General features: G+C 39.8%; 1 protein-coding gene across 1 annotated transcript; it reads right to left on the bottom strand.

Moving 5' to 3' along the window:
* Positions 1-4,873: 4,873 nt before the first annotated feature.
* On the bottom strand, positions 4,874-7,019 carry LOC143138949 (uncharacterized). Its single transcript, XM_076299446.1, has 5 exons — positions 6,944-7,019; positions 6,243-6,407; positions 5,797-6,147; positions 5,515-5,583; positions 4,874-5,404 (listed from the first exon to the last, which is right to left on the bottom strand). The coding sequence occupies exons 2-5, from the start codon at positions 6,292-6,294 to the stop codon at positions 5,037-5,039; spliced, it is 840 nt and encodes a 279-aa protein (XP_076155561.1). The 5' UTR covers positions 6,295-6,407; positions 6,944-7,019; the 3' UTR covers positions 4,874-5,036.
* Positions 7,020-12,896: the final 5,877 nt, after the last annotated feature.

Below are 12,896 nucleotides of genomic sequence, written 5' to 3'. Positions count from 1 at the left end.
ATACTTTATTGTTCCCCAAGGGGAAATTCAGGGGGTCTCAGTAGCATACAGACATCACACACAACATGCACTTACAGCAGAAATGGTAAATATAAGTATAAGTATAAACATATAACCAAACTCCACTGTACAATAGAGACAGTAGGAGATAAGAAAAACTAACAAAACTAAATACTAAATATACTATATAAATTAAATGTAAAAAATCCAGTGTGCTTGAGGGTGATCAAGCATGAGACGCTTGTAGTGACAGGGCCTGTAGTTCTGTGTGCATGGTGAGGTGCTCAAGAGAGTGAGTGTCATGGTGAAGGTGCAAAAGTAGTCCAACAGTAGTCCTGTAGTTCTGTGTGTATGGTAAGGTGCTCATACCCATATTCATATTTAATACCCCCTTGTTCCTGTGTGTGTGTGTGTGTGTGTGGGGGGGGGGGTTATTGTAATCGGGTTCATCTGTCACATAACACTTAAACTTAATAAGTGCTGCTCTGATGGTCTGAAGTGATAGTTGGGATTAAATTCAAATGGAGTATATGTTTGAGTTTCATTGTATTGGAACTGGACTGGTAAGCCAGATGCTGGAATATTTGTTTCAGTTCCATAGTTATTGTGTAATGGGGAGCATATGATGCTGTGATATTCAATAGTGAAGCAAAAGATGAAATTGAGGATGCAGTGGAGTTGACAAAGGATATGACATCAAAATTGCTTCTTGCTTTGCTTGGAGCTTTTTTATGTTTCAAAAAGAACATTTGATGAACATGAACATCATTGTGTTTTAGCTTCCCCTAGTTTTTACAGGCTCATACCACAATATCAGTTTGACACAGGGAAACTGTCATTATTAGGGCTGCACCAATATTTCAATTAATAGATTAGTTAACGACTAAATTAATCAGCAATTATTTTGGTAATGGGTTAATTGGTTTGTGTCAATTTTCAAGGAAGATACCACAGCTTCTTAATATTTTCAGTTTTTCTCACTCCTGTATGACAGTAAACTAAATATCTTTGGTGTGTGAACAAAACAAGGCATTCAAGGATAACATGTTTGACTTTTGGAAACACTGGGCAACATTTTTTCATGATTTTCTACAATTTGATTGATGAAACGTCTATTAATTAAAACGTCTATTAAAAACGTCCATTAATTGAGAAATTTGAGAGATTTGCAGCTGTAGTTAAAATATCCATCATCTAGAAAAATAATCAATGAGGCCAAGAGGCTTTAGGATGGAATGGTGAACCTAAAGTAAAAAAAAGGGAGGGAGGATTAGTGTGGTGCACCGTCCACCCTGACACTCCTATGGGGGACAGAAGAACACAGTCATGACCTCAGGTGCATAAAGCGAAACAGTCTTCTGATTCCAAATACACTCAAGGTTTTGACATCACTTGATGACCTTGGCCTGAGTTCACTTTAAATGTTATGAGCCCCACCTGCAGGAAGGAAAGTGTACTACACAGCAATTTTTGTTGGGCGATGCTACACATGTTCTGCACTGTGTGTACTCACAGCACAGAGGTACAGTCCACTGTCTTCTGGTGCCAGGCTTTTAATGCGTAGCGATCCACTCTCAAAGCTGTCTTTAACGGCTTTGTATTTATCAGTGCCGTAATCCCCGTAGTCAGGCTGCCCACCCACAAAAGTGAACACCAGGCGCCTCACTCCTTCCCCTGCATGTTGTTGAAACCAGTACATCTGCGTATGGGAAGCATCTTTGTTGTGACTGCAGTTCATTTCGATAGTGCTCTGGGATGGCTTCCACAGAATGGTGGGGGACTGAAAAACACCACTCCCTTCAACAAGACCTGAGAAAGAGTACATCAAATACAGAAAAAAGATGTAGATTTCCATAAAGGTGCCATAGTTCAGATATTATTCACGAGCAAATCGACAATCATCAATTACCTCGTGGCCAAAATATATATAACACAAAGATTACAACAATCATGGTGACAAAACACACGTGGAGAGACATGGACAGCACTGAGTGAAGAACAGAAGCATGCAGAGGGCTGTTGGGGGGGGGGGGGTGTATGTGTGTGTGTGTGTGGGGGGGGGGTGTATGTGTGTGTGTGTGTGGGGGGGGGCTGCTGACAGTTACTCTTGTCTCATCATTTCCTGATTAAACACATTTTATAGCTGGGTACTGAATCAGACCGTTATAGTGGTTGGATGCAGGTGTGTTGGGCTGTGAGGTAAAAGCAGGTCATAATGTGCTCGATAAAGGGAGGGTTTTGGTAGGGGAAAATAGGGATTCATTTGACTGTGTACATGCTGCACAGAAATATATGCCAGTATCATTTGGAAGAGTATTCAACAACGTCATAGTGTTATCTTGTCCTTTATTCGCATTTCCTTTTATACTGATTTTATGTTGGAGGTCAGGCTCAGGATAACCGTTTGATGCCATTAGATAACCCATGAAAACAAGGCCTTGGTCATGGGTCTGTTGATACCAGTTGATTTGATTATAGGTGTCAACATTGTGAGAGCACTCAAAAGTCACATTAGTTTTTGGATCACTGATGGAGTTCGGTGGAGACTGATTGACTCTGTTGCAAGAACAGAAACCTGCATAACGACAAACATGCAAGAGTCACTTCCACAAACAATTGGTTTCTTTACATTATTGCAGTGTACTGCAAGCATTGACATTTCGGAAATTAAATGCGAAAATCTCTACAGAAAGTGAAAGAACTGAGAACAATGCAGAGGAATGAAATGACTAAATTAACCTCAATTACATATAATTTACCTGCTATAACAGATATAGTGACAGCCAAACCTACACCAACTTGGTCCATGTTTACTCTTCTTGCTGACAGTGAAAGAGGCTAAAGATGTCCACCCCCACACCACTATGTCTTTCACGACGATGACATGATGTTCATGTGCATTCTTTTCCCCGCCCCGAACGGTTCCTCTAGCAGCGCACACTGTGCGCTATAGGGATGATGTATGTTGGGGTGTGGTTTTTAGTCAAGTGAATTTGTCAAAAAATCTTAATATTCATGATAATTGATATTCATCACATGCAGTCACATGTGAGACATCAGCCACTGTGTGTGTGTGTGTGTGTGTGTGTGTGTGTGTGTGTGTGTGTGTGTGTGTGTGTGTGTGTGTGTGTGTGTGTGTGTGTGTGTGTGTGTGTGTATGTGTGTGTGTGTGTGTGTGGGTGAGTGGGTGTTGTGTGTTTATTCATGAGTACTCCAGTGCCCTTATTATAGAGTGAATAGTGTGACCTTATTATAGTGTGCATATGATGACAAAACAGGAAAATAAAAATGATTTTGATCAACTCTCGTGGACTCCAATTTAGGCCATCCTATAGGCTAAGTACAAACACGTTTGAGCCTGAAACGCTCAGTTCTTCTGCCTCTCTGATTAAAACCTGTGAAGTAATGTGACAAAAAAAGCAACACAATCTGATTTTATCAGCATATCACAGTCATTCAAATTAACACTAAAAAGAAAACATACTGGTGGGCTCTTCGTACTGCATCTCACACTTGGTCAATTGGCATTTGGTGTAGTTCATATCACCACTCATATGCAATGCAGCTATAGAACTAGAATCAACAAGGCTGTAGAAGAAGCATGTATGGAAGAGGGAAAAAATGAGGTTTTTGTTCAGAATCCAGATGGCTGGTAGCACTGTGCTAACTGGCTGCACAGAAGTATACAGCACTGTCGTTTGATGAGAGGCTGTTGATGGTTAGTGAGTTCTCTTCATTGGTCTTGGCATTCCCATGCAGCTGGATTCGGCTTGCAAAATCTTTTTCTTTGTTTTCTTGGTTAACAAAGAGATTTCCCATTAGCGTGTATGCTCTTCCATCTCTTTGACAGTACCAGAGAATGACATTATAGTCCTTTATATTATGCAAACAATTAAATTTCACAGATTTTCCTTCACTCTTTATAAAATCTGCAGGTGTTTGTTCAACTGTTTGACCAAGATAGGCACCTGTTGAAAGAAGGAATGTTCATATTCTGTAAGTCCCTTTGGACAAAAGTGTCTGCAAAATACCATAACCATAACCAAGCAAACATCAAAATAATGAAGTCTATTAAACCATTATAAGTACCCCTGTAATTTAGTGGGTATTCATACCTGTTAGCCAGAGAACTGACAGTGTAAAGAGGCTAGCTTTGCACATGTTGACCTCTTTGGAATGAAGTGACTGCATCATAATGGCACACCTAGTGAATAGTGGGTGCTGTGGTGCACCCTTCTGGATGTTCACGGAACTGCAACAGTGTCACTTGGATAACTGCCCATTGTCGCCCTGTGTGGTTTAACCCATTGGATAATGTTCTAGTTTCATTAGGGACCGTTACAGTGGTTTAATGCAGGTGTCAAACACTGCTGGTGTTATTGTAAGGCGGAGAGGAGAACTGTAGCACTGTGCTTTGCTTGCAGCGCAGAAATACACAGCGCTGTCTTCAAGTTGGATTGGTTTCAGGAAATAAAGATAGCTGTTTTTAGTCCCATCCCCAGACAGCTGGAGGTGTTGTTCATATGAATTTTCCCTATTTGGAGTCTGAGAGAAGTACACATATCCAATGAGATCAAGACCAGCAACTTTAGCAGTTTGCTTGTACCACAAAATCGTGTTGTAGTCTTTAATTTGATGTTGGCAGTTAAATGATACATTGCTTCCTTTGGGTTTTAAAATCTCGGGAGGACTCTGTTGAACGTCATAACTTTGTCCTGTTGAATGGAATGGATCACAAGTTCATAAATGATACAAAAAAAACTTTGTCATGGAGAATAACCATAACATAATGTATTTCTTGATAATAAAGTCTTATACCTTTAACCCATAGTGGGATTAGAGTCAGGTGGATGAGGAGGCCTCGTATCATGTTGACACATGAGATCTGCAGACATGGATGTTACTGACACCAAAGACACCCAGTACAAATGGAGGAAGTGCTTCTACTGAGTCAGGAGTAGAGTTAAACCACTCCCCGTCTTAACGTCTAAACGTCTAAACCCACAACGCTGTAACCAGTGTGACGGTGGTAAAGATCAGCTGTCATGGCTGATGGAAATCAGTTTTTGTGAAGAGAGCACAGGATGTATGGCACTGTGCACACTGGCTGCACAATAATACAAAGCACTGTCATCTGAAGACAGGTTCTTTATGGTGATGAAGCTCTTTTCGTTTTCACCAGAACTCCCATTCAGTTCAATGTTCTGTTCAAATGGTTTCTCTTTGACTTTAGTTATCCTATAGACATATCCAAGCAGTGTCATTCCTCCGGCCTGGGGTTGTTGATACCACAGGATTACGTTATAGCCTGAGATGTTGTGTGAGCATTGGAACTCGGCAGAAACCTCTCGGTTCTTAAACATGTCAGGAGGAGTCTGGCTCACACCGGTTGTCATTGCAGAATCTGTAACGAGTTGAGATACAATGGTCAGAATAGTGACGATGTTCTGAAAGTAAGATGAAAATAAACGAGTTTTCTCAATGAAAAGGATTTCAATACATGAAAAGAAATACCCATAATCCATAGCAGTACGGAGAAGCTGGTGATGTGAGATGCTGCCATGTTGTTAGTGAACTGGAACGCTGCAGAACAGAGAGACAAAAAGGAACGATGAGGAGGTGGAGCAGAACAGAGGAGGGGAACAAGAGAGAGAACATTATAGAGAGAGAGAGAGAGGGAACAACTTTATACACAATTATACGCACAGAACATTTATGTCATTGCAAACTGGACTTAGTTTCTCATTCTTACTCCTTACTAGTGGTGCAATAGGAATATGATAGTGTTTTGGAGACCTTTGAGAGTGTAAGTTTTTGTAGAAGGGAGGGGCAAAGAGATGCACTGTGCATAACTAGCAGCACAGAAGTACACAGCAGAATCAGCCGGTTTGAGTTTGTTTAGATGGAGGAACGCATCATTTCTCCCGTCACCCGTCACACTGAAGTTTTTTCCGGTCATTTCAATTGTTGGGGAATCAAAACGCACATATCCAAAAAGTGTTAATGCTGGATCTCCCTCCAGTTGTTGGTACCACAAAATTGTGTCATAACTGGTTATGTTATGACTGCAGTTCAGCTGAACAGAATCTCCAGGCTGCTTTAAAAGATCACGGGGAACCTGATGCGCTTGTTGACTGTCAGACAATGCTGTGGAAATAGATACAGGACATGTTTGCCTACAGTAAAAATTCAACAAAAAGAAACTTGTAAAATAACTCAGATGTAAGTATATAACTGAATACCTGCTACCCAAATGGTAAGCGTAGCCAGTTGGATGAGAAATATATTCATCATGTTGTTAACCCACAAGAGTAACTGGTGTGCAGATGCACAGAGAACTTAGAAGGCAAAGAGGTGACATCATCATGAAAGAGTTCAATAATGATGTCAGTTGAAAGAGGAGTCACCTACAGTAACATATACCACAGGTTTACCTTGATATTGTGCATAATCCTTCAAACCATTTAAAGCAAATTGAAAAGTAAGAGACAGGATCTAGGTAATTAACATATATAATGATATTATGTTATGTATATTTTATTCATGATGCAATATAGTCATGGGAAATTAACTAGATGTACTGCAGAGCGGTACAAAATATGACCGCCGCCCAGTCCAGCATTTTTTCCAGAAAAATAAGATATGCTTGTAAATTGTGTTAATTTCCTACTTTGTTCCATTTTTGTGTGTTTGTAATTGAGTGTGTGCAGAGTGTGTGGTTGTGTTTGTAATATGTGTCTTGTGTGAAACATGAAATGCATATCACTGCACACTTTTTCTGCATTTGTTTACATGGCTACACCTTCTAAAGTGTCAACATCTAATAATCTAATAATAAACATGCTAAAGTAGACAGACAACACATGGCTTGTGCCATAGAAAATATTGCCAGTATTAGATGTAGAAGCATTTACACTTTTTCACACTAAAAAAGATCACTGACCTTGAAGAAGGTTAGTCTACAAATCATAATTGAGCATGGGCAAAGACTGACCATGCCATGTAGGGACATGCACTCCTATCTGTATCAAATTTGAGAGGAACAGAAGGTGGGACCAAAGATACTGGGTAGTGAGTGAACTGAGAGAGATGAGAGAGAGAGGTTGTGAATGTGCGCCCCCTGCTGAGCTATCTGAGCATTTGTGCAAACTTATCCTCATAGTTTGATGATCCTGCAAACAGATATACTAGCAAAGTCATTTCTCTGTTCTGAACTCAAAACACAACCTGTGAAGTATTAAGAACAAAATGAATATTAATTTTAGAAAATGTGTATGTCCCTCATGCCATCACCTGTGTGTGTCACTTGGATAACTGCCCCATTGTTGCCCTGTGTTAGCCTGACGAGCCAGACCCACATTAAAATGTAGGGTCTGGGCACTCACCGTTCGCAGTGCTCAGTCCGAGGGGCGGGATAATCAGTTGTCTTTCAAATTCCCTCTGCACGCAATAGGACAGCGGCATCGCTATGAGTCCCATGCGTTTCCCACCAGCGGAGCTAGTTGGCTAGTTCAAACGTTTGCCAACTTAATAAAAGCTTAACTCGTGTCACACTGTTCGCCAACAGCAACATCCATCTTATTTGTTTTCAAGTAGCAGGGAATTCAAGCCAAACCGTTGCAACTCTGCCATCAATCATTATGTTAAGCCCACCTAACGACTCTATAGACGATTTCATTGGCCTGATTGAGTTTCGATTTCTGGAGCTCACAAGCCAACGGAGAGTTGCTAGACTAGCCCTGGCAGCAAATGTAATTTGCTGCCGCTAGGGGCGCGTCTAGATTTCTAGGCTAGCCCTGTGTGGTTTATTCATTGGATAATGTTTTAGTTTCATTACGGACCGGTACAGTGGTTTAATGCAGGTGTGAACACTGCTGGTGTTATTGTAAGGTGGAGAGGAGACTTGTAGCACTGTGCTTTGCTTGCAGCGCAGAAATACACAGCGCTGTCTTCAAGTTGGACCGGTTTCAGGAAATAAAGACTGCTGTTTTTACTCCCATCCCCAGACATCTGGAGGTGTTTATATGAATCTTCCATAGTTACAGTGGAGTAGTGCACGTATCCAATGAGATCAAGACCAGCAACTTTAGCAGTTTGCTTGTACCACAAAATAACTCTGTAGTCTGTAATTTGATGTTGACAGTTCATTGATTGAGTTCATTGGTTTTAAAAACTCAGGTGGACTCTGTTGAACGTCATAACTTTGTCCTGTTGAATGGAATGGATAACAAGTTCAAAAACGATACAAAACAAAAAATAAATCAACTATGACAAACAATAACAAAGTACAAATGGAGGAAGTGCTTCTGTTGAGTCACCAGCAGAGTTAAACCACTCCCCGTCAATTCTTTTTTTGTTATGTTTTTGGCCTTTTTTACTGATACAAGACAGTGAAAAGTGACAGAAAGCAAGTGGGAGAGAGGGGGAGAGAGATGGGGTGGGATGGGCACCTATATGGAGATATTATTGGTGCTTAAGTGACTAGCACATTTAACTGCAGTTTTTGCATGCACACACTAAAGGCACAAATGTATGACAGTAAATTTGAAGTCGTACATTTTTTTTCCCTTGTAAACACAAAATAGGAGCTACGGGTTCACATATCCTATCCTGTGCATCAAAAATTCCAAGAGTCAAGCACAAGACACTTTTGCTACAATTGTTGCAGCGCAGTTGGTGCGAATTACATACATGCATGACTTGTTTATGACACGTTCATGACAGTGTCATGTCAGTCTTATGTCGATACTGTCAAGTAAAGTGTAACCGATATCCCTCCTCAAAGTCATGTTGACACTACTTTCTATAGGCTAATCAATGCAAGTCAATGGGTGGATTACGGTCTATGAATAGATGGCGCCATTCAATGTTAGACATTTCAACAACTTCTACAGTACTTTACTTCATATCAGTAAAATACTTTAAATTATTACTTCAGTTACTGTAAATATGGGGATTTATGCGTGATAAGTGTGGTAAGAAACCAGTTTTTTTAATTGTGGTAAGTTACCAGGTTACTTAGATCAATATTTGGGATTTGTTATAGTGAATAATAATGTGGGATTTCATAAAAATAGGAATACATACAATATAAAATAAAATATTTTAATCTGAGGGGACATAGCCTATTTTTAGCCATTAGACCTAAAACATGACAGGCTATATGTGTCTGTTTGTATGTGTATATCACTCATTTCATCATTTGTGTGTTAATAATGTTCTAGTTTCATTTAGGTAGTGTTACAGTGGTTTAATGCAGGTGTGAAACGCTGCTGGTGTTATTGTAAGGCGGAGAGAAGACCTGTAGCACTGTGCTTTGCTTGCAGCGCAGAAATACACAGCGCTGTCTTCAAGTTGGATCGGTTTCAGAAAATAAAGACTGCTGTTTTTACTCCCATCCCCAGACACCTGGAGGTTTTCATATGAATTTTCCATATTTGGAGTCTGAGAGGAGTACACATATCCAATGAGATCAAGACCAGCAACTTTAGTAGTTTGCTTGTACCACAAAATCACCAAGAAGTCTTTAATTTGATGTTGGCAGTTAAATGACACTTTGCTTCCTTGGGGTTTTAAAAACTCAGGAGGACTCTGTTGAACGTCATAACTTTGTCCTGTTGAATGGAATGGATCACAAGTTCATAAATGATACAAAACAACTTTGTCATGGAGAAAAACAATAACAAAATGCATTTCTTGAGAATAAAGTCATACCTTTAACCCATAGTGGGATTAGAGTCAGGTGGATGAGGAGGCCTCGTATCATGTTGATACATGAGAGCTGCAGACATGGATGTTACTGACACCAAAGACACCCAGTACAAATGGAGGAAGTGCTTCTGCTGAGTCAGCAGTAGAGTTATACCACTCCCCGTCTTTTTTTTTTTTTTGGTACATTCATTGGGACCTTTTGCTTTATTGATACTGGACAGTGAAGAATGTCAGGAAGCAAGTGGGAGAGACATGTTGATGTTTATCTTTCTCCCATCAAATGTGTGAAATGACGTTGTAAAATGTTGTATTCATGATTCAATATACAGTCATGGGAATGTAATAACAGCAATAACACATCCAGTACAAATCTCCTTTTACCCCCTAGGGAAGGCATTCTGTTATGATGAAGTCTGCACTTGTATGGCATGACATACTGTGGCATTACTATGAACAGGACCTGGAGTCTGACATGAGTCATGAAGAGTGCATTAACTCCAGAACAGCTTTCAGAAATGAGGAAAGTAGTGACTGAACAGAGAGAGATGAGAGAGAGAGGGTTTTTGTTCAAACCAGGGCTGGGTTGTAGCACTGTGCTCACTAGCAGCACAGTAATACACAGCACTGTCACTTCCTTCCAGTCTGTTTATGGTTAAATTGGCATAACTCTTTGCTGCTCCACTCCCCTTCATGGTTATTTTCTTTGTGGTCAGGAATTCAGGTTCTACATTGGAAATCTGTCCTTGAAAGTATCCCAAGAACTTTAATCCACCATCCTGAGATTGTTTGTACCACAGAATAACAGTATAAGATGAATACGTGTGCAAGCATGGCAGTGTCTCAGACTCGTTTCTGTTTTTAAACACAAATGGAAGGAATTGCTGGACTTCGTCTCCAAGAGCAGAACCTGTTGAAAGAGAGAATTTAGATGAAGACATCATTATGTGACCCTGACTACATTTAACATCAACAGTCTCTCCATAGTCAATATTATGGGATATTACCATACAAATGGAACAACAGGGTGGCGATGGTGACGGAGTGAAATGCTGCCATGTTCTCAGTCAAAAGAACACCCTGTTCTCAGATATGTTCTGCATGGTACATCTAGCTTTACAGGACCATGTCTGTTCTCATATACAGTATGTTCTACATGGTACATACAGGACCATGCTGTGAATGTGCGCCCCCTGCTGATATGCCATCTGAGCATTTCTGCAAACTGTTGGTTTGTGCACTGAGTAGTTGTTGCATATGAATAGCCAACTATTTATTGAAGGAAAAACAATAATATAAGTATTATTAGGGATTTGTTATAGCGATTACACAAGTTATGGAAGACATTTAAGAGTGTAGATCTTCATCCAAATTAGGAATACAGACATTATAAAGTAAGATTTAATGAGGGAACATATTTTAGCCATTAAAACACAACTGTTTCAGTGGCCAGTGAGGTCTTTATTGAGCTTCATTAATCATTTATTAGAGTATTCACTGAATTCTCAAAAGTTTATTGATGATACATACTAATATATTACTGAATCTTACTATAATGATCAAATTAGAAAATCTATAGCCTCCTACACTGTGTGAATTATGGTTCTTATATAGTCTCAGAGTTATTGTGCAACAGGTATTTCTCACAGGATTTTTTTGGCATGATTCCCAAAGCCAGCCGTTGCAAACAGGTGTGTGTATAAAACCGAACAGTGGCCCATGTGAGGGGTTTTTGCTGTGCTGATAGGGACATTATTCTGATGTGTAAACTAGCTGCACAATAATACAGAGTGGTGTCTTGTCCTGAAAGACTGCTCATTTCAATGGAGTTCTTTTTACTGGTGCTGGCGTCTCCATGCAGCTTAGTATTGTTCTCAAATTCTTTCTCATAGTTTGGTGATGATCCAATGAGATAGGCCAGTAAAGTCATTTCTCTGTTCTGGGTTTGCCTGTACCAAAATATACGATTGTAGTTTGAGTAGTTATGCTGACAGGAGATTGTCACTGAACCCTCTTGCTTCATGAAAAGATTTCTAGGGATTTGGTTGACCACTGAACTCAAAACACAACCTGTGAAGTGTAAAGAACAAAATTAATATTAACTTTAAAAAGAGTATATGTCAACATGATAAGATTCTAGAAATAAACAATGATTTCATATTTACCCATTAACCAGAGCAGTGTGAGTACAGTGACATAGCCCACACTCATGTTGCTAATGGCGTGATGTGAAGTCAAAGCACCAGCTCCGTCATGAACTGCATGTGCAGTAAAACATGAGACATGAGTCTCTCCTGCTCGTGAGAGAGGACCTGAGAACAGGAAATATCCTCTAGTGAGACTTAAGTGCTCTGATGTCATATACTGTACACTACCAGTCAAACGTTTTGAAACACCTACTCTTTTATAGTTCCTTCTTTTCTAAATATTGTAGAACATAACATAGACAAACAATGTAGAACAACACTGAAAATATACATGTAAGGTTATGTAGAGTTCTGTAGTAAAGTGAAAAGGTGATTTCTGCTGTGTTGACTGTTGGAATGATCTCAAGCACTTTAATTTACACACTGGGAATGCTTTCCCAACAGTCCTGAAGGTGTTCCCAAACATGTTGAGCTTGCTGGCTGCTTTTTGTTTACTCAAGTATACAATGTGTTGCTTTTTTACTTTTTTGTTTACTACATAACCTCGTGTGTGTTAATTAGGTTTAAGTTTTCACTTTTGCTCTACAATGTAGTTTTCTCCTGGAGCACTTACAGCTCGGAACATTAGGATGGGAGTAGAAGAAGTCTAACAAGATAAAAAAGAAGAAATAAGGCTGCCAAAGATGTTTATTCAGTGACGTTTATCAGTTTTACAATAAGGTATAGGAGCAGAGCTATAGGGGAATGATAATCAGAGGGGTTTTTGTTCAGACCAGAGAGAGGATGCAGCACTGTGCTCACTAGCAGCACAGAAGTAGAGCGCACTGTCACTTGGTACGAGTTTGTCTATGATTAAAGTAGCATTATTTTTTGCCATTGCACTCCCTTCCATTTTGATTCTTTTAGCATCACCATCATTTAAATCCGATTCCAGGTTTGCATCGGTTACTGCAAGGTATCCTAAAAGTTTCATCCCGGTATTCTGAGATTGTTTATACCAAGGCCGTAGTCATGATGTCAACATTGGGGGGGACCAAATCT

The sequence above is a fragment of the Alosa pseudoharengus genome, unplaced genomic scaffold (assembly GCF_046254945.1).
Source record: "Alosa pseudoharengus isolate Yale_2024_CS ecotype anadromous, Long Island Sound unplaced genomic scaffold, YU_APseudo_1.1 YU_APseudo_1.1_scf_22, whole genome shotgun sequence".
Taxonomy (NCBI): Eukaryota; Metazoa; Chordata; class Actinopteri; order Clupeiformes; family Clupeidae; genus Alosa; species Alosa pseudoharengus.
Note: the sequence above shows the minus strand (reverse complement) of the source record. Positions and strands in the feature narration are given on the sequence as shown.

What these genes read in the sequence shown, in the direction of transcription:
- LOC143138949 (XM_076299446.1), bottom strand. Translation starts at nt 6,294, where the DNA reads ATGATGAATATATTTCTCATCCAACTGGCTACGCTTACCATTTGGGTA. An exon ending in AAAAACTTACACTCTCAAAG is followed by an intron (nt 5,584 to 5,796) that starts GTCTCCAAAACA and finishes TCTGTTCTGCAG; the next exon opens with CGTTCCAGTTCACTAACAAC. An exon ending in CGTACTGCTATGGATTATGG is followed by an intron (nt 5,405 to 5,514) that starts GTATTTCTTTTC and finishes AACTCGTTACAG; the next exon opens with ATTCTGCAATGACAACCGGT.